Source organism: Crotalus tigris, unplaced genomic scaffold (assembly GCF_016545835.1).
Source record: "Crotalus tigris isolate CLP2741 ecotype Arizona unplaced genomic scaffold, ASM1654583v1 scf7180000017668.6805642782:7212621, whole genome shotgun sequence".
NCBI lineage: Eukaryota > Metazoa > Chordata > Lepidosauria > Squamata > Viperidae > Crotalus > Crotalus tigris.
In genome coordinates, this window is record NW_024096554.1 from 683083 (window position 1) to 709609 (window position 26527).

Consider the following 26527-nt stretch of genomic DNA (forward strand, 5'->3'; position numbering starts at 1 on the left):
TAGTTTGCCTAGAATGGATATATTCAGGGTTGTACTTGTGACACACAAGCCAAGTGCCCACGTCTAACCAATACATCCTGTTAACAGAGAATGCTGCATTTGGCAAGGGATGTATGACTACGTTTGGTGATTTCTTTCACTGTATTAAAATCACTGTTTTTTTAAAAAAGAGCAGGTAAAGTATGTTGCACCTCTTGCTGCCAGACAATATTAAATAAATCACTTGCTTGATTTGGTATCAAGCAATCTACTAAGTATATAGAAAGTTTTTTTTTTCCTGTATTACCCAAATGGTCAAAAACAACTGGACTAGAAATGGCATCAATTTCTGCTTCATCTGGAATGAGGCCATACAGTATGTACAAGGCACCTGGACATCCTCTGAGAGTTTTGAGAAGCATTTTTAATAGGGGCTAAAGTGCTTATTGCATTTAAAAAATTTAGTAGCAACACTATGTTCTGTGGCCAGCTGCTCCTTTTCTAATGTCATTTGCCAGGCACAAGAGCAGCACTTGTATCAAAAATGAGTTTCCTGAGAGTCATTACCAGGGCCAAGCCATTGTCCATACAGTCTCCAAGCTTTCCTTTGATAAACATGGTAATGCTGACAGGCTTTCCAATCATCTGTTTTCCTATCACCAACATATCAATTCAGGCCTAGTAGAAGCCATAGGAGAGCCAACAAAATTAAGTTAAATTGAGTTAGTTAGCTCCTCTATTCCTTCCCAATCGTCGGGAAGAAAAGCGGGGAAAGGGCCATAGTATCTAAACACTTTCTTAAAGCCACAAAGGAAATTGGGTTGGGTACCTGGCTATGCTACTTGCTTTGCTGAATTGTCATGAAGAATTCTAATGGATGGAAATAATTACTGCAATGCTGCTCATTGGGCTATGGCTAGCCTTCATTTTCCCTCCCCAAATGACAATCAGATCACTGTAGGAGAGGGCGGGAGGGGATGAAAGGGAAAGATTAAAAAGAACTTTTCAGAGTAAGAAATGTTATTGCTGTATTATTACTGATTTTCCACATACAGTACTGTTCACCGACAATCTTTCAGCTTCCAACAATTAGGCACAGCAGTTAACCTCTGAAGGAATGTTATACAAATGTACATACCGGATGCTACAAGTCATCCACTGACTTTTTTTTTTAGTCTCATATGGCATCCATCCATTCAATCTTTAAAAACTGCAGAGAAAGAATTTCAGAGAAATGTGCTTTATCTAGAATGATGAGCACTTTGTCTCTACACTCTAGAAATAAACCAGATTTCTGCAAAACAATTCTGCAGATATCAAGGAGTCACAGAAATGATTTGTGTAAGATAGCAACTTTATTCCCAGCTGTCCAAGCTTTTTTTTTCCCAAGAAAAAATAATCCTGCATCCTTCCAATTGTCATGGATGTGTGTGTGTATGAGTGCACATGAACATAAGTGTTTAATCCTAGAATTGAGAGGAACTATTCTAGATTCTAGTGCCTTTAAAAGCTACGCAGCAGAAAAATGTCCAAGTGGCCTAAAAATAGACACTTGTTGATTGTCTCATTCCTGTGCAGCCATTCAAAATGCAAGGTTGTCTATTTAGGAGAAAATGTTGGATATGCAAACAGACTTGTAAAGAGTACTCAATTCTTTCACCATGCATCACATTTTTAAAACTTTTATGATTGCAGGGATGCCTTCTTTGTGCATATACTGTAACCATTATGAGGCCAACACCTTTTTATACTCTGTCTATTCTGCACAGAAAGGCAGAAATATGGGTGAGGTGTTGTCATACATAAGAGTGTGGGTACCTAGCATCTCAAATCATCCCAGGTTCTGAATTTCAGGGATTCCTCCTTCATTTGACGAAAACCGCCCTCTGAATTGCCACACCAAGAAGCAACTGGGAACCTTAGTCATTCTTGAGAGAAGGAAAATGTAAACATTCAGTTGGTCATAACAAAGAATTTTTTTTAATGAATTCAACTGAAGAGAGAGAACTCCAGTTAGATCTCACTATACAAACAAAAAAAGGTGTCCGCAGTGCCATGAAAGCATCATTTACATGTGTTAAACTTGGGGATGGGGTTAATGAACACAATCACAAAAGTAGCAATGAAAGAACACAGAATAGAATCAAATGGGATGTGGAAATGAACAGCAAGAGAAAGTAGAAAATAATAATTATAATTTTATACACACACATACATATAAAACCTTCATTCTTTTCCATCTATAGTTTGATTTCATTTTACGAAATGGTACTACATTAAATCTGTAAAAGCATGGCCATTATTTTAAGTTTTTTTCTTTCATAGCAGCAACCTTTCTTTAAACCACCTCCATACCATTATTTTTGTAATTTTAGTGCAAATATTGTAGGCCTGCATTACAAGAAAAAGAATTAAGATGACCTCCCCGGCAAGCATCTCTGCCAACGAGAGTTCTTACACAGACATTCAGAAAAGGGCTCCCAATTTAAATCACACTCCTATCCAAACTTATTTCACCCCATGTTGGGGGAAAAGAAAAGCAAAATTTTGGATGCGTGGAAAAAAAAATAAAGATCTCTATGGATTTGTATATATGATGGGAAAAATCAAATCACTGAAACAATTTTCTCTACCAATTTTAACACTGGTGTACATACATCTAAGGTGAATGCATTTAAGATCACAGTCATATAAACGAAGAGAGAATCGGGCCCTTTGATCCTAAAGCATTCTTTCATTTTATATCATCAATTTACTGTGCTAATGAAAATGCACTTTTTCTTACCAATATTTATTGGGACTACACAGTAGAATCTATACACATGCACAACATTTATCTGCTCACTGAGACAGACCAAGTGTCTGTTTTCAACACATAATTCTGGTTTTTGTACATCAAAACAGCCACAAAAGAATCAGAACAGTATTAAAATTCAGGAGTAGAAAGGAAGCAGAACCATTTTAGGACAGAAAAATTGTCTTTTACTGAGAATTTTCTTGTTCTATCTTATAATTTGAAGAAGATTGAAAATTCATCTTTAGAAACCATTTCTTTGTACATTTTATATAAGAGAATCCCTTCCCTCTTAGGTAAGTTTTGGAGCTTCTCGTGCCCCCCCTCCATTTCTCCTAATCCTCATGATTCTTATTAATCTCATGAGATTTGCACAGAAAGACATAATAACTACTTACTTCCTTCAGTTCTTCTGGTTTTGTTTTCTATAATTAAAAAATAGGTAAATTATGTACAATTTGGTGTTCTTGCAGATTTCCCATTTTTTTGCCATGATATTCTATTTGTATATGCCAAGAGCAGCGTTAGACAATCTATTCCACCAGTCTGAATATGGAATCACATCAACATTCTTTGCTATTAATTAAAAAAAGCCCAATTCACACAAACCAATGGATGTAATGGAAGGGCATAATTTTTACTCTTGCTGTGGGAATTAAATCATATTCTGCTTGCCCATTTTAGATCTTTCTCCTGCAGAATGGATTTTTAATGAAGTGGAATAAAACACGCACTAGGATTATACTGATATGCAAAAATGTGACCTAAATGGAATATTGAACATGATCGTAGGAACCACTGATTTTTGGAAGAAACAGAAAGTGAGTTATGATAAGTCTGCTTCATTCAGCAATTGAGGCAGCCCTACTTAGAAAAGCCCTGGAAACTTTTGCCTACAAAGCGCATTGTGACTGAAATACCAATCTTTTTTGAAAGCACTTGCCTAGTGTTTATTGCACAGAGAGATACTTATGGCTTAATGACCCCACCGCCCAAGAAAACAACAATTCTCATGAATGAAAAGATCATGAAATTGAGATTAGTAAACCATTTCTAAACAGAATAGATATTCATGCAGATTTGAACAAAACAACAATGAGAACCAAAGTGAAGCACCAAAGGAATTCATGGAAAAATTATACAAAGGGAAGAGGAGAAATTATTAACCCTTACCATTACCATGTGTAATTATTTTTATTTAAAAAAGAAAAATCAGGATTTTAAAAATCTGTAAGAAAAGTTCTTTTTCAAATCCAGATCTGTGGCAAAGAAAACAATGTAAACATTATATATCTATATAAAAAAGGCAAAGACATGCTATCACTTTCATCCTCTTTTACAATATTTGACCCTCTCTAATTAATTTCATTTTGGCATAAAAAATAGGAACAACTTGTTTAATTAATGGTGGGCAGATTTATTGTAGCCAACACAAAAAATGTTTGCTTGCCAATAAATAAGAAATAATGAGTGTTTTTGATTGGGTGGAGCAGCATACTGCTAAGTTCAAAGGAACTTAGTGAATCAATTAAATAAAACAATTAAGGATAGGTTTTTTTTAAAAAAAATCCATTGATACTGATATGATGACCTCAGGTCTTGTTATATCATATGTATTCTGATGATTTAATAAGCAAAATTCATCAAACCCAGTGACTACATCACCCCTATCTGTATCATCAGGTCAAAAAGCAGGTTGAAATTAAAAGAAGCTGCAAAGCAAAGAGTTTGCTGGATTGTGTTCTAATGGAAAGAAAAAGTCAAGTATAAACATTAGAACTGGAATGGGTAAGAAGCAAGAATTTAAAGAGAAAAAAATGCATTAGTGTTGGGAGACAAATAGACTTTTTCTCTGGAAAAAATGCAGTTTTCTCCAAAATACTGCAAGAATAGGAATTGCTTTCTATCAAGGCATGCATATAAGTCTTAACGTAGTTGGGCAAAACATTGCCAGATCAGAGACTTAAATATTGCAAATTTTGTATAAACCCTATAGATTGTAAAAGATTTAGATGCAATGTATTCTACAAAACTTCTCAGGTTTGCTTTATTGCACAAAAGCCGTTATTAGGACTTCACGCACAAGCGTGTTACTCATAGAATTTTATACCACAGAAAACTAGAACTGAGATGTTACTTATCACCACCAGCCATGTGCGAGATGCCATCATATATTGCTCTCAAGAGGCTAAATAATTCCCACTACTGCGTCACCTACAGGGGGTTGGGACAATTATAAAACATGGGCCTCTGTCAATTGATCCACAGACCACAAGCTTCTGGAAGAAAAAGCCAAAACACAAAAGAGTTTGTGCCATGCAAATACTGTACAGCATTTACACCTGTGAGGCAGAAGGAAAGATGCAAATATGCCATTTCAAATGTATAAATGTGCATATTTAAAAAGATGCCAAAGAAAAGCCAAAACTGAAATGGAAGCTGGATTCAACTACCCAAAACACGACAATGCTCAATCTGAACACAATAATGAAGCAATTGTACAAGGCTGACCAAAAGTACTAGTCACAAAGACACTACTTACTGGAAGGGCATAATGGCCTCGTTTACTTCACCCTGCTTGAAGTAACAAGATTGAATGGACCAAATATAAAGCTACTTCTGCTAGGTTCCAGGAACCATCATCCAACTGGAACACACAAAAATGAAACAAGAAGCAACCTATCTGGAGAGATCTGAGATCACAATCACAATCAGAACCAATTGTAGAAGTCTAGATATCTAGAAGCATCCTGTAAGATTGCTGTTTCCTTCAGCCAAGCTTGAAATATTTTTAAGGGAATTCTTCCCTAAACTCCGCCTACTTTCTATCTGACTGATCTCAGCACCATCATCTCCTGCTTCATGGAATTAGCAAAAAAGGATCAACTATTCAGGTATTTTCTTCAATTCTCCAGGTTTTCTGGAGCAACATTTTTTGAAAAGCACATATTAGCTGCAGTTTTATCTGCGGAATGATGGCAAGGTCATAGATTAAACATGCAACTGAATGCCTAAGTTTGCTACTGGCACAACGTTAATAGAATGAGAATTTTCACAGAATATTGTCCTCTTCTGCCAATAATCATGTAACTTCTGAGATTGCAGGTCAAATTATTTAATTTTATTTATCTTTTAGTTTTCCATTAATTTCTAAGATGGAATTTGTGCTAAATGAACTATGACAATTTTATTTCTGAAACACTAAGGCAGAGAAGCACTGGCTCTTTACTTCTCACATAAATATATTGAGCAGTTCCTTTTGACACTAGTGACAAGATGCTGGTTTTCCCATCCCATTATGATCAGAATCCTCCTTAAAATACCAAACAAGAGAGGCTCTGAATCTGAATTTTGAGCAATACAACATTCTTATCATATGCATATAAAAGCAGTTCCAGACAACTTTTTATTCTGACTTTAGACCAGCCTTCCTCAACATGATACAGCTCAATGTGTTTACAGAAAAAATCTTGTTCACCAATCATGACTTTTGGCTCAGACTGTGGTGTTGCACATGGAGCATAAATTGGGACGGCTGGTTTAAATTATTTCAATAAACACAGAATCTGCTATAGGAGATAATAGCTAGAAAAATCAGTTTGCGCACCCTTTTTCCCTATAAAGCAAATGTTTGGCTTTTATTGCTGTAAATAGAAACTTGATAGTGTTAAGTAATATCTAGAGTACGTTTAGCGGTTAGATGTACTACCAATAGCCAGAAATAATCTAGATTTTTTTCCCCTATGACAAGCATAGGCAAAAAAAGATAATGGAACCTCATCAGTTATTTCTGAGCTTAGAAGCTAAGCGGAGTTTGTTTTGGATCTAGTTAGTATTTCAGAGACCTTTAGGGAATCCCAGTTTGTGGATTAGGGAGGAGTCCAAAAATATCATTGAAGAAGGCAAGCCACTATCGTTGTCCCAAAAAAAAATGACATAAGCATATCCACGAAATCACCAAGAACTGAGCTCCACTTGAATCAAACACTACCTTTACAGTACTCAAATTCTCTGGAATTCATTCAGGTCACTGAATCTTTCTTCTCTTATTAGGGGGAAAAAACATAATCTAGATCATTCTAAAAACTTCATTGGCTAGGAACTCTGATCAAATAGCCTAGCATTACATTCTTAAGTATGGCTGTGATCCAGATGCATTAAAAATAAACAGGAATGTGATCATTGATGTCAACGGAAACACTTTGAATCCAGACTACAGTTTCCCAGCTGTTAAGGCAAAGCTTGAAGAGAGGCAAAAATGCTCGCCGCAGGAGTTAACGTGGCTTGAAAAAGATCCTGCCCAAAGTCAAGAAGCTGATCTCTGAAGAGCAAACGGGGTAAAAAAAATCCATCAGCTTCCTTGCCTAGCAGATCACATAAAAGAAAATCAAAGCAGAACCAATCATGAATATGCTTGTCATTAACTTGAGCTATATCAGGTGTTTTGTAAAGAATAGGTTTTAAAGTAAAACTGTCTTCTTCCAGAAGACGATCTAACAAACCTCTCTCCAATTTATCTGTGATATCCCCACTAAAATCTGCATATTCTTTGAGTACAGTTGCATTAATGCTTGGCACTATAGGGGATGTACATAAGTGAAACATGCTGCCTTTTTCAGTAGTGAGCACAGGGTTTTTTTTTATGAGCCATATTTAGTTAAGAATTGGAAACCAAGTGCAGCAGGAGGCAAAGTGCAGAATCCATTTTTCTTCAATTGTCTCCAGGACCAGAAAAAAGGACTAATTTGGCTTGAGACCACCAGAAAGCAATACACATAACCCTGGCCAGGTCCTGATGAGCAAAATTTAACCAAAGGGGAAAATTTCTCCAAGGGAGCATCTTGCACATTCTTCCTCAAATTAATCCCCTTTCCTGATCAGCCAGAAGAATGGCAGCACTGGGCAAAGGCAACAGTCCACAACCTGGAAGCTGGTAGCTTTGTTTGAGAAACAGCACCAGCATGTGATTCAGGCATACTTCAGAGGAAGCTGCATCACACCCAAAGTGGCTGGCAGCCAAAAGGAAAGAAAACATAGGGTCCTGCAACAGATTTGACAAACACTAATTACAGAAGACATCATGCCAGAGACAAAGGCTTAGTGGAAACCCACTCTGGCATTTCCCCAGCCCTCTTGGCACCAGTCCTGGCCCACTGACGAAGGTATGTTGCAAATACAGCCTTTGTAGACACAAACAGTGCACTGTTCTCTATCGTCTTCAAGGAGACTCTTCTCTTTTTGTTAACCAGTTTCCCATCACTTTCCCCATTCCCCAATGAAGACACTGGATGTGTAACTTTTGAAGAACCATTTGGACCTGTAATAAATTTCCCTATTCCCCCCCCCAAACTTCCACCATGTACCAAAAGCCACCCAATATGGCAAAAATTCCTGGGAGGCAGCTCTCAGTATCAGCAGTGGTTCAGTAAGCCTTTAGAGTTTTCGAAATGTCATGGTATCCAACAAAAATCAAGAAAATGTTAAGGCCCAAATTAGATCAACTAACTGGAATGTACTACTTAGCGCAGGAGAAGGAGCCAGGTCAGACAGTCCATTCATCAGCCTAACAGGAAAAACGTCTAGCAATTTTATGGATGGTTACATCCACTGCAGTAATTGGTGAATGAGGGAAAACCTCTCACCATTGGGTCCTGGGATTGTGACTGCCGCTTGCCAACTCCAGACTGATATAGCTTTCATTTGTTCTAGTCTTCCTGTCTAAGGAAATATCTGGAGCAACATCATTTCCTTTCCTGGCTCTTGTTGGCCTTGTGCTTGAATGCCATTGTGCTGTCTCTGATCTTGAGTTGGGGCTTTCCCCCCCAAGAGTAACTGGGTGGAGTGGTGGCTAAAGGGTTACAGCGCCAGCAGGGTTGGAGAGTTCAAGGAATCAGATGACTGATCCCCACTGCTGCTACTCCTCCGGTGAGCTTTGGAACAGGATTCTGATGGGGAGAGGGGTGACTCCTGGTCCAGCACGCTGGGGTAGGTGAAGACCAAGTTGGATGTTCCAGGGGTGACAGCAGGAGTTGAAGTCACCACAATGGGTGTGTTGAGTGGTTCTTCTCCATAAAACCCCCCAACAATGCTGATGGGCTTAATGACAGATCTCTGCCCTTTTTCAGGATCTGAAGAGGAAGAAGGGATCTCTTCCTCCACAGGCTCTTGCTTCACCACCACAGGACCACTCATTCCAGTCCGCAGGGCCTGGAGGTTATGAGGTGGAGGGGTTCGATGGCCCTCAGGACTGATCTTGCACATGGGGCTGTGAGCCATTAACATGAATTTCAGCTTCTCCTTCTCTTTCTCTAGTTCAGCAATCTCCTTTTGCAGCACTGATTTCTCCTCTTCCAGCTCCTCGGTTTCCTGTAGATCCAAGATAAAGAGGTGGTCAGCAAGAAAAAGAGCAACAGCAACTAGCATTCCAAGATAAATAGGCTTCACTTCACTTTTAGCAACTGTCACAGAATACATACTGGCAACAGTTAAGGGGGATAGACTAGGTCCTCTGAGTGATTCTGTTAACTGCCTAAGGACTGACTGCTGGCCATTTAAAGGATAGATAGAAATCTGAAAGCAGGTTTGAAACACAAAATCTTTTCTGACAAAAATTCACTACATTGATATTCATATTCAAAATTTAAACTCCTTCCCCAAATGTGCTTTATTTACGATAAAGTACTTGTCACCATAAGACTCTATCAAGGACTGGCTGTTGTCCATGTACCCCTACTGACTGCTTTGATAAATTTGTATTAATTTAATAGGTAAAAATTGGAATGATTGCAAGATTAATGCTCTCATTAACCTTACAAGTAAAGGTGTAACCACAATTTACCTGTAACTGAGCACAGATGCATTCTTTCAGCAAAATTATGATATCCAAAAAGATATGTATGCAAAACAGGTTTGAGATAATTGTAGTTCTTTTGCTGGTCATGAAGAAAAGCAGAAGGAAATACTGTATAGGCATTTGCTTTTTTTTTGTATCTTAGGTGATTTTTTTAACACCTACAAGTGTTTATTCCACCATACTTGTATGATTATCTGGTATAAGCAAAATGAGGAAAAGTGGGTAGATCACTATTCATACAGCTATATTACTTTGCTCTTCTCCTTTTGTTAACCAATTCCCAGCACTTTCCCTATTCCCTAATAAAGGCACTGGATATGTAACTTTTGAAGAACCATTTAGATCTAGAATAATTTTTTTCTTTTCCCCCAAAATTTCCACCATGTACCAAAAATCAACCAACTATGGCAAGAATCTCTAGAAGCAGCTCTCAATATCAGCAGCACGAGCCTTTAGAGTTTTAGAAATGTCATCATACCCAACAAAAATCAATAAAATGTTAGATCATGTTGTATTGTGTAGCCACAAAATCAGATTATATGCCCTATTTACAAAGTTATCTGGCTTCATGGGCAGAGGAAGGCCTATTTTAGCACTTGGCCAGGAGGCTATTGAGAAATCCCAAGACTATAGGGTAGAATGGAAAGTCAAAAACAAAAGACATCGATGGGAAACTATATCAATATTGTTTTCAAGAAAGTGATTACAGTTTGTCCACAAAGTCACTGTCTGTTGAGCTCAATTCAACAAGATTTCATTTTGTCTTACAAAAAACAAAGGACATAACAAGAAAAGAGGAGATTTGTTCAAAATACATACTGCCTGGAGTTTCTCAGTCAGCTCTCGGCGCCTGTTACGGCATTTAGCTGCTGCTAGTTTGTTCCTTTCTCTTCTAATTCTTCGCTTCTCTTCTTCTTCAGGTGATAACTGTAGATAAGCAAATGAATAAAACATTAATTCAAGCTGATAGTTCGAGGGATGAATCAATGAGAAATATGATTCAACTGATGAACCCATGGTTTATTTTTTACCTTTCATTTATTGTTCAACTGATTTATATCCTCCTTTCCCTTCAGGAATTCAAGGCAGTGTGTCCATAACCCTCCCTCCCTCCATTTTTTCCCACAACAACCAATTTGTAAGGTGAGTTAAGTGAGTATGTGTGACTGGCCCAAGTTCACCCAGTGAACTTCCATGACTCAAGATGAACTTGAATTTGTGTCTCCCCAATTTCTGCCCAACCTCTTAACCTAAAACACTATACTAACCTGGAAAGTGGTAGCAATTAAGGCCTGAAGACTGGTGAAAATAAGACAGTTGCTTCAAAAGCGTATCATTTTACTAGCTGAATAATGCAATTTTGGATCTAGGGGCTCTGAGAAAACATTCTTTCTCACATCAAGATACTCTCATCAGGGCTTTGATATAATATAGCACTGGAGCCACTGAGGAGAAAGAAAAAGTGATAGCAAGATGGGGGAGAGCACAAGAACTGAGAAGCCACAGAAAGATTGGGCAAGAAAACAATGAATCTGCAATTAAGGCTGAATGCAAAGATAGAAGCCTCTCTGTGGTTTCGCAATGTGGGTGGTTTGTGAGGTAAGAGTATAGGAAGATGTTGCAAGTTTTTCTTCAGAAAAATCTATGTGCTTCTTCTCCTAGGACAACAGTCATTAACTGGAAGGTCAGAAGCCAAGGTCCAGGGAGCTGGACAAACTGGAATGGCCCTAATCAAATCAAATCAAATCAAATCAAATGAGCTGCCATTCAGTCTTTTCTTCTCCTACCTCTGACTTTTAAAGATAAGACCCTACATCATCAGGCAGCCCTTAAGCAACAGGAGATAAATGTCATGGAGGGTATATAGTGTGTTTCATTATGCCCACACACAGCCTAGAGAGGAGAATTAATGTTTTTTGGGTGGACTGTAACTAGTAACTTCTCTACCCTCTCCTCCCACCTGCATATGTGGCAGAGATAACAGTTATCTCAAAACCACTTCAGTTTCCTAACTATATTTAACTATCTGTTATAATGAAACAGGAATTAGCCACTCAAATGTTTTCTTATTCTAGTCAAGCATTTAATTCTATAAATGTCTTGGTTGAGTCTTAACAGCAAACTGGAAATAAGAAACATGACTCCAGTGCAAAATACTTGAATGGCACCCATGGGACTGGGTTTTATCCTACTTTCAGCTACATTGTTAAGTCTCTGAGCCTTCTTTCTCCTTATGCCTGAATAGACAAGGTCCAGCCAGGTCCACTGCAGATGAGCAGGGGTGAGGGGGGAAATCAAAATGTGAAGGTGGATGCAGTGTTGCAATCAAAGAGGCAGAGCTTTGCAACACTCCACCCATCTACTCAGGTTCCAGATTCTTTGAATCATAGCATTCATAGTTGTCAACTATGTTGAGAATTATGTAAATTGAAAAATCAAAATCACACAAATTCTGAGCCTTAATGGCTTTAAAATGGGACTAGATCAATAATGGAGAATGCCATTTTTATTTATTTGATGTCTATCTTACTTTTCATACAAGAACTGAAAGTGATACAGTGTTTTCTTCTATTTTCCCAACAACAGACTGTTTATGATATAGGATATAAGTTTCTGTGACTAAGGGTTGACTATAACATGGATTGTCTTGCGTCTAGTCCAACAACTTCATCACTGCACATTGTCTCTCGATAATGACTAGCTGTAACAGTTAGGACAGCACTCAGCCATCATGCTAAGCCTGGCCTTATTTTAAACATTGTTTAAATTTGCCATTGTGGCCTGGTTTTTGTACATATCTTTATGCCATAATGGGTGGGTTTGCACAACACACTAAACCAGAGGCATAGAAACCACATTATGCCATAGTATAATGAGTAATGTGTTACCTTCAAGTTCACATATATATTTATCTCTAAATTAGTTGCTCAGGAAGAGCAGGAGATTGCTATTACCTCTTGCCTACTTATGGATTATCCAGAGGAATACAGCTGGCTACTGTGGGAAGGACTGCTTGGCATGCTTTGGGCATTTCCAGGGAAATAGTCCTTATGTTCTTAGGATGGAACTACCCATTAGAGAGAAATACGGGGCTACTGCCTTAACTAGCAGCCTCATATTATATTTCCATCTCCCTAAATTTTTAGTTCTTAGTTATGCAAATCTATAAATACAGAAAGTTTTTAAAAAGTTAAATATTAGTCCATAACATTTAACAATATTGGATGAATGTTGTCATGCACCAATACGTCTCATTTTAGTATCCATTTAGTGATTTTCAAGCTTACATTTTGTTCAGAATTCCTGATAATTATTCAACAATACAAGGTTCTTGGATTCCCTTTACTTGAGAAGTTACTGCATAGTTGTCCACCAGACAACAAAGAATGGCATTTTGTATTATCTTAAGCCTCTTACACGAGAGTTACAACCAATAATTTAGTTGCAATGAAAATGAGATAGTGAACCTTTCCAATGCTTTTGGAATCCATACATTCCAGTGAAACGATCACTGAAGGAGACACTATTAAAATATTAACGCAAATGAAAACGTAAGCAGAGGTATCACATCAGATTGGGCTAATAATTTAGCTTGCTGAAAGCTGTCAGTCCTGATCGGTGTCAACTTTCTACCTTAACTCTACAAATCTTCCCAGCTTTGTTATTCAAGATTCCTTCACTGGAAAATCCTGGGACCAATTGAAGATCTCACACCAAAATGTAAGCTAGTAAGCTATGGTTTGCAGAGACTTTCTTATACTGAAGTCAGTATTCCTTCAAGCTAGATTCAGGTAATCCATAAATCTATTGTCAGTTGCCACAAACATTTAAAGCACAGACTTAGAAACATTGCATTCAATATAAAGTCCATTCCGCTAGTTATTTTAAATAGTGGAGCTACCTGCTCATCTCTTCTCCTCCTGCCCACGGTGGTCCCAATGGTTTTAATAACACCAGGCCTTTGTAGGGCTGTGTGTCCAGTAATTGAAGACAGATTGGGCAATGCATGGCTGTAGGGATGCGAGCGAGAGTAGGCACTTGGCATGGAGGTTATCACAGTGGGCTGAACCATCCACTGTAAGTCTTGGCTGGTGGTTATCGCGTTGAGAGTAGGAATAAATGTGTTGCTCGATCCTGGCATATCGACCCGGAATTTCTAGAAGACACAGAGAGAAGTCAGCAACTTATTTAAATGAAAACACAGGATGTCAAAGAACTCTGGCACAATTACATGCACTGATTTTCCACCAAATAAAAATGATGTGCACCTAATTCATTTGAGCATCCTTGCTGAAAGCGGTTATACATGAACTGGAATAGAGGACTCTGAAAAGTACTTTTAACTGGAGATGCCAGGGATTAATTCAGGACCTTAGTATCCAAAGAAAATGCTTTGTACTACTAGAAGAATAAAGAATTAGCAAATACTTCATTCTTGAGGATCAACAATATTACAATGTACGATTTCCATCAGACAACAGACACTTCCATATTGCTGCATGATTTCAGTATCATTGTGAGATTTTGTTTTATATTATTTTAATTGAAGTGATGACCGTACGCTTTCTTTTTCTGAGCTTTGTTTTCAACTTAGCACTTGCTAATTAAAGCAATACTTTCCCCATATATGTAGATCTAATTTTTTTTCAGCACATTGTTATCCAGACCAACACCGTTTCTAGACTGTGAGAACAAGAATATTATCTGGAAAAGACTAATGATATTTCATGTAATGTTCGCTTAAAGTCACAGTGATCCTGGAAAAATGATTTATGACCCATTCTCAAGCTTAGAACCGTTGGTCACGTGATTGCAATTTGGGCATTTGGCAGTTGGCTTGCATTTACAATGGGTGCAACCTCAAGCAATCACATGATTGCAATTTGCAATCTTCCCAGCCTCAGACAAGCAAAGTCAATTGTATTATCTTAAGCCTGGATTCACTTAACCAGGTCATTCACTTAATAACCGTGGTAAAAATGATAATCAAATCAGGTCTGGTCTACATGTTGACCTGTTTAACAACTACATAATGACTGAAATACCTGTTTCAATTACGGTTATAAGTTCAAGGACTACCTGTAAATGAATTTGCTTCCCATTTTTAAATACAGTACAATTGTATCTTTCTCCATCTTCAACTCTAACTCTTATATGACATACTTCTGATGCTTCAACAGTTAAGCTAGAAGATGTTCAAAGGGAATTATTCTTTGAAAGTTGATCTTGTAATGTTAATACACCTAATTTTATAGCTTCAGATGTGATCAAGATATACAGTATAATCATATTACATATACAAATATGTAAATTATTTAAAATATTGAAAGAGACAGTATTTCCAATTCTCATATAGAAGTAATACTTTAATGATTTGGGAAGATGATATTCATCATTCTAAACATTGCTGTGATTCATTGTTTGAATTAATCTTAAAGTATTAGGAAGAATACCCATTATCTACCTTTTCTGCCATGTACTGGAGCAAGCTTTTTATGGTCCTAGCTGTTAGTATTGATTTAAATACTAGGATATGAATACATACAATTTATTTTCCATTATTATATATCAGTATATTTGGGTAGATTTTTATTTTGTATGAATCTTTTTAAATATAAAATCCTTAAATATTTGAAAGGGAAACAATATAGCATAAATCTCTAGAGTCTAGACCCATTAAATACTACACACTTCTATTTTCCATTTTATATATTGGAGCAGCCAATTATTTATTTAAAAGAATCCAGAAGTGAGAGCGACAGTTAAACTGAAAACACCTTTGTTTCCTCTTTAGCACTGGGCATAATACATTTGCAGATGACTAGCCAACAATTTATGTGAAATAAATGCACCAACTGATCTTCTTGGATTACAGCTTAAATGTACAGTACTATCGTAAAAACCAATTAAATAGATAAAAGTGCCTTATACACTTGAATTTTATTAAATCAATTCACTCAAAGCTGAAACCTACATATTAGGGATGCCTTGCCTTGACCAACCTCTTCAAAGTGCTTACATGAAGCAAACACTCCCCCCCCCCAATAATGACTGGTTTACTTTTGAATATTAAGCATAAATTATTTTAGCAAATTGATGGCATGTGTCACTAACAGCAGAATTCTCATAGCGTGAATAAAGATGGCTATGTTATTAAATAAGTTGCTGCTGCCAATTTAAAGAAATCTTTTCATGTTACCCAGACCTGGCTTTTTAAATGCTTGTCTAAAGAACAAACATAATATGAAGACAGAAATGGTTGGGGTTGACTGCACTGGTTGGATTGGCTGAAGGCTCCAGGTAAGTTGGTATTTGAAGATAATGTTGCAGAAAACTGGAAAACATGAAAGCAAAGATTTGTGTGGTGTAGTTAATAGAGATAAGAAGACTGAAAAGTTCAAACATTTCTATGTCTTGCTGGGGAAAAACCCACTGAACATTTCCAGTTTGACAAGGAATTGGGTAAACAAAAGTTGTAAATTTTGATTCTTACATTTCAAGCATGATGGACCAAAAAAAGGAGGTTATTTATGGAATGCATCCATATTTCATGTGGTTTCATCAGGAGGAAGAAAAAAAATCAATCCTGGAGTGTTTGTTTGAAAAGTTATTAATACAATTTTGTTTGTGGAAACAGGATAGTAAAGTATAAGCAAATTACCTAGAGACTGAGACTTAACTCTGGAAAGAAAAACAAGCAAACAAACAGTAGATATTTCTGCACAGAAAAAAATAGCAGTAAATCTATTAAGTATACTCTGGACTATGCAAAAACAACTTGACACTACAGATAACACTATAGATACCAAGTTAGTGAAAGAAACTAAAAACTAAATAACTTCAAATGCCACTGTTAAGGATAGGAGCTAAGAATATTTGCAGCACTGTGATATTTATTGCAGCATTCAGACTTGCTTGAAATATGGAAGAAGATTGTAGAAAATGCGGGAGCTTAATCATTTTTATTTATTTATCAGGTATCTATCCTGCTTTTTAAATCAGGAATTCAAGTTAGTATATACAGTAATCTATCCTTCTTCGCCTCTCTGCTCCTTATCCAACACCCTATACACTCTACACAGCATTCAGTGCAAAACTAGGAGTAAGACGTTGCAAAGTAGTAAAAAAAAATAAAGAGTAAGAAGTTGCAGATAAAAGAAATGTATATGTTGTGGACTAAAAAAAAGATTACTATGAAGGCAACTGTATGCAGGAACTACAACTTTCATTTTTCAAATGATTTGGACAGATTAGTTTCACTGAACATAAATCATTATAAAAGTGATAAGTTTTAAAATAGATACTATTTAGATACACAATGTCTTGTTTATAAATGTTTATACAACCTTGTAAATTAAACTGTAAAGTAAATCTCTGGGAGAAAATCAAATGCATGATTGCTTATTTACTTTGGGCAGAAATTAAGTATGTGGGGAGATGTGACATTATTTGCAAATAAAGAGATAAAGGTTTCTCACTGGGATTTTCAGCTAACTATCTGTGTTGCAAAAGAGATTTTAGGTATGAAGATGATATTAGAAATGAACTGCATTTCAAGTACTGGGTTGTTTACAGACTACTAGTCTACTAAATGAAACCCACAGTCCATCCAATTATTTGTGCTTGTAGGAAGACATGTTTTTATGTTAAGAGCCAAGATATAAGGAAAAACAGATGAAATAGCCCAAGTTGCAGATCCAACAGGTTAATCTTGCAGTAAATGTGGAAAAATCAAGTAGCGAACAAATTAGAATTTGTTTCAGTTCAAAGAATACGAATAAGGATATTTTGAGAAAACACTTTTCTTTACCTACTTTCTAAAGTGTACCTTTTACATATTGACATCTGGCATTTCATCAGTTTTTGAAGTTTATCAGAGAATAATACAGCAAAATTAAAAAAAACTGAGATCATTACAGAGCATGATAAAAAAAATGAAACCAGTTCTGAATAAATTTACAGAAATAAATCTGAAATTAAATGTAGCAAATTTAAAAAGATCAACAGAATAAATCTGGACTATATTTTTACTGTCCATAATATAAAATTTGATAAAAGTAAAACTGAAGCTTTTGTTGGAATGCATCGTCCATAGAACAAAGACATTTTAGATGACTACACATTTATTCAAATTCATAGCAAATATGACCAGTTTTATAACTGTTATTGCAAGAAATGGAGTTTCAGTGGTTAGATATACAAGATAAGGCATTTGCAGAGCTTAAATATTTAACTAAATTGCTAATTCTGAGATATTATAATGGTGATAAAACGATTTCTATTTTGGCTGATGTTATTGCTGCTGGATTGGAAGTAGTGCTTACTTAAGTTTAGTAAAAAATAACTGTAGTAATATCCAAAAAAGGGGGTATTTTACTTACTACTTCAAATCTTATTATACCCAAGGGGCATATTAAAAAGGGTAATGTTGTTAAAAGGGTGTTTAAAAAGTAAAAGTTAAATCAGATTAGTCTTTTGGCAAATCTTTCACAGCCCAACCTTTCACAGACATTTAAAGTCAAAACCACCTGAGATAGAGGTTTTGCTACATCCTCTAATTGAAAAAAATGTACCGAAAAATTGAGAACAAGAGACAAACCAAAATAATACTGTATGAAAGCAAATACATTAACACATTTGGGAGTTAAAGAATATTATTTCTGAAAACTTGGTCAAGTAATGGGAAAGTGCAGAAGTCCTCCAGTGGGCATACTAGTGACAATGTGTTTTACCACAGCAATAGGAAAGATCTACAACTAGTCAGAGAACTTTAGCTTTCGGAAAACAAGCAGCATCAGAAATATTGAAAATGCAATAAAATGTTGTACCAAACAAACAAATCAGAATTTTGTGAATCTACTGATAACATGTAGTAGAAGAGTGATTACATAAACAGGAACTATTAAGTATTGGAGAAAACAAGTAAAATAAATCAGAGAGATGCTCTCTGTAGATTCAATTACTTCTGAATAGTGGATTACTCAAGTATATTTTGTATATTATTGTAGCAGTTTGACAACACCTGTGTTATTAGTAACAGATACTTTAAATAAACAAACTGAGACAACTGTTATTATTAAAAGGCAAGATTTTGTTGTCATCCAAAGAATAATATCATCACATCATTCTTTAGGTCTAACTTTTTTAATATTTGAAGAACAAAGATATTGCTTTCATATGCCAGGGCAATTATACTGTATGATTTTGCTATGACAAACAAATGGGGCTTTTGCATGACAGATGAAAAAAGTAGGGCTATATGGAGTTGGCCTCCTGCCTTTTCAGAAGCTAATCTGAGGGGGGGGGAGGAATGGGCTTGTTCTTGGTTGATTGTTTAGACTTTGGGTTTCCTGGGTTTTGATGGATTCTGACCACAGTCTAGGACAGGGGTAGTCAACCTTGGCTCTTTTATGACTCGTGGACTTCAACTCCCAGAATTCTGGGAGTTGAAGTCCACGAGTCATAAAAGAGCAAGGTTGACTACCCTTGGTCTAGGAGGTCAATGTTTCTTGACCTTGGCAAATTTAAGATGGAGAGACTTCAACTCTCAGAATTCTGAGATTGAAATTCACCCATCCTAAACTTGCCAAGGTTAAGAAACACTACACTAGATTGGCTGCTTTATTAACCCTTTCTTATCTAAATCCTAGGGAGTGCGTTTCCCTTCTTCATTACAACTTTACTGTTGAAATGTACTGTTTCATGGCTGTTGATCAGCTATGAAATACGGAGGAGGAGATGAGGAAAAAGTTGTGTTTTCTAATCAATCATCCCAGAGAATTCCAACATGTAACTCATATTCTACTCAATTGTTTATGTTCCCAGAACACCAAACAGTAGCTCAAAAGACAAGAATGACAAAGTTCTAGTAGTCTTTATGGAAACACCAGCATGAAGTAAGGAATATCCCTGACTTTCTAGAAGACAAAAAGTAGGCTGATCTTAAGCAAGCCATTTCATATTTAAAACTGAAAAGTTTATGTTGCTGGAAGAATCTGAATGCCACCAGCTTGTAAATTAAGTAGGACTAAACCTGCTGAGGGAGGAAACTACTAGAGAATCACAGGTTTGTAGGCTGGACTGGGAAATCCAAAAACATCCTGAAAGAAAACTACAGCAAAAACTTCTATACTATTCCCAAGAAAGCTGAATGGCTGCATTTCATACAGTCATCAAGAATCCAGCTCAATTTCAGGCCATTTTTCTTTTCTTCTAAAAAAAAAAAAAAAAGCTTAACAATACCAATAACAATATTTGTAGTATAGCACTTATTAGCATTTAAAAAAAGAGACCCTAAGAGAGTTTTAGATTATTCCAATATACCTAACTTTTCCTACTTATTGCTTTATCAGTTAATGATAAATAAGTATTTATCAGCCAATAACTGATATTTATTTTTCTGGTATATTCCAAGCTGATGGAAAATGAAAAAAAGAAGATATATGTGGAAATATGGCAAACAAATGTAAAAACAAAAAAGTTGTTTCACAGGAGCCTGTTCCACCAATATGGCATGGAATTTTAAGCTCTGATACCAGTTAAAGTACTGCTGTGGTCTATAGGTCTGATCTGGAGTCTCAAATAAGATGGTTTTAAAAGCAGAATGTAAAGATGCCTCCAGCTGAAGCAGATTTATGTGCCTTATACTTTAATAATATCCCATAAAAAGTGTTTTGGGATTCAGATCAGAAAAAAAATCCCTGAAGGTTTTTCACTGTCTAGACAAAACAAAGCAGGATCTTATAAAAAGACACTAGGTAATAATTTATTTCAAAAATGTGTGTACATTTGTGTGCATATATATAAAAAATTTAAAGGAATACTAGTCCACCTTGTTTTGTTTTCATAGTAAATCTGGAACTTTTGCTGGCACCAAAAGTTGAGGCAATGGAGGAAAAAGAAAACAACTGGCAGCCCCTGAAGGAGACAAAAAAAAAAAAAAAAAGTAGAAGGAATACTTTTCTGCAACGAGGAGACAATTGTTGGATTAGGTTTACAGGCCCATCATGCCCCAGCATGGGGTTTTTAAACCCATTAACTAAAAGTATTTGCAGTATATGAAAATTATCCCCACTGTTTTGATAGATATGACATTAAAATAAACTAGCTAACTAAACAAAAACAGGAGATCTGTCCTGCAGAATCCAAACTAAGGTGTACTACTGATTCAGAATTTGTGCCTTGAGGATAATCTGCGAAGATGGAAATAGTCTTAAGAATGAAGGTATGTGATCAAAGGAGAAAAACAAACATTTATTTTCTAGAATGATGCAACATAAACAAGAGAGCAGGGGAACAAGGAGAGAAGGCAGTGGCGATAGAAAACAGACAGCAATTGCACGTCCTCATCCTCACAACTTGCTTGGAAAGGTTAACATCTTAGAATAGTAGTTAAAAGCGGGACGGGGGTAGGATTTACAAAAGAAGGAAAAAGGCCCACTGTAAAGCAGATGTCTACATTAACAATGGATTTCAGCTTGAAATACTCAGTTTTGCTACCCTCTGAACCAACATCCCTCTGTAATCAACAAGGAAGATACTCCTCAGAACCTCCTAATGAGCATATTTAGGAGTTAAATGCTGCTGTTCAATGTTATATTATAAAATCATGATGTCCATATATACCGAGACTCCAGTGGATTGGTACTCGAGACTGATGAGAATACCATGGACAGTTAAGAAAAACAACCAATCAAACAAATCAAGCCAAATTTTTCACTCAAGGCACAAATAACCAGGCTCAATCTACCCAATTATATGAGAATATGGCTCTCTACAGAAGGATGTAAGGCTGAGAAAGGTAGAAGGAAAGATAAGAAGAGGACAATCAGTAACAAGGTGCATGGGCTCAGCTGCAATATTGATGGATACACAATTTGAAGCCCTAAAAGAACAAGTTAGGAAAGATTGTCACAGACAAAATAAGGTGTGGTCGCTAAGAGTTAACACCAACTTACTGGTACATACCGTAATCAAATCCAGCAGATTAAGAATTTTTTTTTTATTGAAAATTTTTATAAACTTTTTACAATAAAATACCCCCCCTCCCACCCCATAACCCTCCCCCCTCCTTCCCAGAGCTGAATACAGGGTTAAAGAAACAAAAAAAATATACAAATTAAATTAACATCAATCCACTATACATACATCCAAAAAAAGTTTAAAGTACTTTAATTTCAATACATAAAAACTACAAATCCAACCATACCCAATTTAAACTATAAATTATTCAAAAGCTAAATAATACTTCCTAATCCCCAGATTGAGAATTTTAAGATTCTAGCAGACTTTGCCAAGACTTGGAGGTTAAATAAAGCCAAGGCTGTAGGCTCAATTGGTGAAATCAAATCAATTATTATAGAATAGAGCTGGAAGGGACCTTGGAGGTCTTCCAGTCCAGCCCCCCGCTTAAACAGGAGAACCTATACCTTCTCAGACAAGTGCCTAGCCTCTTATTAAAAATCTCCAGTGATGGAGTGCCCATGATTTCTGGAGGCAAGCTGTTCCACTGGTTAATTGTCCTCACTGTCAGGAAGTTTCTCCTTAAGTCTAGGTTGCTTCTCTCTTTGGTCAGTTTCCAATCATTGTTTCTTGTCCTGCCCTCTGGTGCTTTGGTGAATAACGTGACCCCCTGTTCTTCGCATGTATTAGTCTCCAGGCCTTTGATCATCTTAGTTTCTCTTCTCTGATTTTTTTCCAAACTCTCGACATCTTTTTTGTGATATGGTGACCAAAATTGGCTGCAGTATTCCAGGTGTGGTCTTACTAGGGTTTTATAAAGCAGTATTAATACTTCACGTGATCTTGATTCTATGCCTCTGTTTATACAACCCAGGATTGTATTAGCTTTTTTGGCTGCTGCTGCATACTGCTGGCTCATGATCAAGTGATCGTCCACTAGGACTCCAAGGTCCCTCTCACAGTTACTGTTTTTAAGCCAGGTCTCACCCAGTCTGTACTTGTACTTTTGATTTTTCCTGCCTAAATGTAAGACTTTGCTTTTCTCCACACTGAAACTCATTTTGTTGGACAGGGCCCATTATTCAAGTTTATCAAGATCTTTTTGGATCCTGAGTTTGTCTTCTGGGGTGTTGGCTACTCCTGCCAGTTTGGTGTCATCTGCAAATCTGATGAGTTCCCCTTCAATTCCCTCATCTAAGTCATTTATGAAGATATTGAAGAGTACTGGGTCTAAGACGGAACTTTGTGGTACCCCACTGCTTACTTCTTTCCATGAGGATGGAGTGCCGTTGAGGACTACTCGTTGAGTACGGTTTGCCAGGCAGCTACAGATCCATCTGGTGGTGATGTTGTCTATTCCACCTTTTTCTAGCTGACAAGAAGTAGGTTGTGGTCTATCTTATCAAATGTCTTACTGAAGTCCAAGTATACTACATCCACAGAATTTTGCTGGAAATTATCAATATCCTAGAAGAAATCAATAATAAATCATCTCCATACTATTGTCAAGGAAACAGCATGGATAGGTGTGCCAAGTCAACAGAGATAGAGCTGAACTTGAGTGTTTTTACCCTACTTAATTTCAACCCATCTGAATGGCACTGAGTTGGACAAGAATGAAAGAGGGATTAAGAGCCATCAAGGAAACACTATCATATGATGTCAAATGTTAAGGGAGGAGTTCCTACCTATCATATAGGTCATCTAAATTAGTTATATGAGGACTCAGAAATAAACATCTCCCAAATGACTGTGGGATAAAAAATCAGCGAAGTGGCTTAGATACAATTTTCTTTGCAACTACGGCTATGGCCTTGTATATTGACATTTTAGATATAGACATCATTCCCTTGCAAATAGGAATACCCCTAGTGACAAGAGAACCTTCAATCAAGCAGAAAGATTTTGAGACAGGATTGATTCAGAGTTTGCTTGTTATAAGTTATTTTGTTTGCTTAGCTAATCTGAAACTGGTTATGTGCACCTCTCTATGCACATGCGCATACATACTATGATGAGGGAGAGTGAATTCAATACACTTTTTTCTCTTGTCAGGCACCTGACATAAAGTAAGAACTTTATGAAACATTAATTCTTGAGTTGAAGATCAGATTTATGCTTAATCCGAAACATCAGTAAGAATCAAAGCAAAAGACACCACAGAAACTCTCATATTCTCTTTGAATTATCAGACGTAAACCATATATGCATCTATTCCGACATGACTGCCATGTCTTTATTTAATCTGAAACATAACAGGTGTGTACACCACACCCTTTTCGGATCAAGCTGTTCTTTGTTTCTTTATAAAATTTCCATCACGCTTTTAAAAAATACTTAGAATGGAGCTACAATTATCACAACAAACACTGAAGGCACAAAACAAGGTTAATTCAGGACCTCTAACTGTGCAAAGGATTTAGCAAATGGATCACTTCTTGGCCTTTTGGCTAAGATTAAGGGCAGTACGCACTGTTGTAGTGAATGAAGTTGTTGACTCTGCAATTGAAATTTTATAAGAAATATTGGTAGAAGTATGGTCATATATACTTGATATGAAAGGCTGAAGCAGATTGGGCTTCTTTCATCACATCGAATAAATTGAAAAGACTACTAAAAGATAGTGGGCAAATGAGGACACCAGAATTGGTTGGCTACTTGACCAGTCATCTGAAGAGCACTATCCTAATCTTCACAAATCAGCAAGCTAAAGGCACCTGAAACAATTCCAGTCCCAGAGAGCACATTTTATAATAGGTATAGATGGAAAAAAATTCTGAAAAAAAATTCAGAAGAGATGAAACTTTGAGGCAAAAATGTACATACATAATGAGAAAGCAATAATTTGAACCACATGGGTATTTTTAATATGCTGTACATTTGAAGCAAGTAATTCACCCATTCCACACACATAGTGTAAATTACTCCTTTCCATTGTCTATAATCTTTGGAAATCTATTTGGATTAGCCAAAAGAGGGCACCAAAGAGGTGTCTTTGCTATGGAGCTAGGCACAGAGAGAGTCATTTCTGGTAAAAAAGAAAAAAAAAACCTCTTTGATGTATGGAATCCTGCAGACTGGAATTACTAGCAAAGTTTAACACAGGGCAATTATGCAAAAAAAAAAAAAAAAAGGGCCTGCAGCTTATTGTAAAAATAATGCTTTATTCTTCATGCTGCCGCTTTACTGCACAAGTAATAAGAAAGCCATGGGGGGGGGACAAAGACAACTGATGTAAGTAAACATGTTATGAAATATCATAAGTTTGTGTAACTGAGATTGTGCAATGCCTTTCTCAGAAGCCATAATTTTTGCCTATAATGAAAAGGCAGCTGCGGGGGGGGGGGGGAGGAATAAAGAGAGAAATGCAAATTGAGAGAGAAAAAAGGCAGGGAACAAACTGGCCATCAGACTTCACTCCCAACAGGAAATATTCCTCATTCTTTAAGTTCTGACATCATTGAAGACCAGACACTGACCAAAAAAAAGTATCCCAAAAATGTAGCCAGATTGCTCAGGCCCTGTAAGAACTTGCTTTTTGAAACTCAAAACCCAATCAACAATAAATACCAACAAGCCAAGGAATGTCTGAATACCAAAGGAAAACAGTAATTGCCCTTTCTTGTTTGCCTGAAGATAAAGCAGATACAAAAAAAGTACATTCCAATTCCTTCTGGGAAAAACTGTTTAAAAAAATGTAGAAACCAAATTGAATTGATTCCTTTGAAAGGATAGGAGGTATTCAGGGGTGTGTGTGTATTGTATTTTGCCTATGGAAATGACTGTATCATTCAAACAGCATTTCAGCAGATTGAAACACTTCACGAAACAGCATTAGAATTTATGGAAGGGAAAATGATCCCAGCTAGAATAAAAGAGAAGAGCTGCAAAGAAGAGAGAAAGAAAATCCATATTTTAATAAGTAGAATTCACCTGACAGATTCCACTAACTTGCAATACAGCAATAAAGACAGTAATATACTGTGCCTAATCTAGAAAAAACATTTTCTTCTTGCTTTACATTTTTTCGATATAACAAATTATTTACAATCCATTGCAAAAATGCTTTTTTCAGTAAATTGGGTTTGTAGCTGGCTATTTATTAGATGGGATTATAAAGAAAGTGCTGAGCTGCATTTACAAAAACATACAAAACCTCTGCCATCATTAACATATTGAAATTAAAAAATAAATATGCAATCCTACATGGGATTTTGAATGGAAAAAGCCATTTTGCTTTGTGCATATAATGTCTAGTTCGACAACCTGAGTTAAGGTAAATTATAAATCAAGTTAATAACACTAACATTAAGCCCATTTTGGAAAGTAAATGTAATTATTTCAATCAAGATTACTCTGGTCAGAGTTGTAATTTCTACCTATTCAAACACAAAGTATTGCAGCCTCTTTAGAATCCTAAAAATCACATGGACAATCTGTTTGTACAACGGTAGAAAAAGGAAATCTAGAATCAGAAACCAATTTGATTTCAGATTCACAGAAAGAGACATGTGGTTCTTTGGAAATTTGACTGAAAATATTTATAATCCTACAAATTCTGTCCACTGCAAATCTACTTCTACCAAATAAAGTACAGAAAAATGGGGGCTGGTGTCACAGTAAAAAAATGCTAGCCATTACAAATTACATATTAAGGAAACATTTTGCATTTTAGAAATATTATCTTGGAAAATTGAAAACTGGTATTTGAAAAGGGAGGGGATAACTTCTTATTTCCAAAGAGTGAGGTAGAAGTGTATTATCTCTGTAAACCCATCACTAAATAAGCAATCTTTCCCCCCTTTTTACAACTTTTGATTCATATTTTTCATCCTAATTACAAAATCAGTTCAGACACTGAAAAAAACAAAAATAATTCAGACGCATCATTCCCAATTTTGAAAACTAAAATCAGCACATTAAAAAGTATAGCCTAATTT

General features: G+C 36.4%; 1 protein-coding gene across 4 annotated transcripts in view; it reads right to left on the reverse strand.

Annotated features, from left to right (window-relative positions):
* Nucleotides 1-1935: 1935 nt before the first annotated feature.
* FOSL2 (FOS like 2, AP-1 transcription factor subunit) overlaps nt 1936-26527 on the reverse strand; it is a 28605-nt gene continuing 4013 nt past the window's right edge. For 2 of the 4 annotated variants that reach the window (XM_039337056.1, XM_039337055.1), the window contains exons 2-5: nt 20458-20543; nt 13528-13782; nt 10446-10553; nt 1936-9139 (exon numbers count right to left, since the gene is read on the reverse strand). In XM_039337056.1, coding sequence (XP_039192990.1) covers nt 8630-9139; nt 10446-10553; nt 13528-13767 — 858 coding nt within the window. In that variant the 5' untranslated portion in view covers nt 13768-13782; nt 20458-20543 and the 3' untranslated portion in view covers nt 1936-8629. The remainder of the gene's footprint in view (nt 9140-10445; nt 10554-13527; nt 13783-20457; nt 20544-26527) is intronic. The other 2 variants (XM_039337053.1, XM_039337054.1) reach the window with 1 other exon arrangement.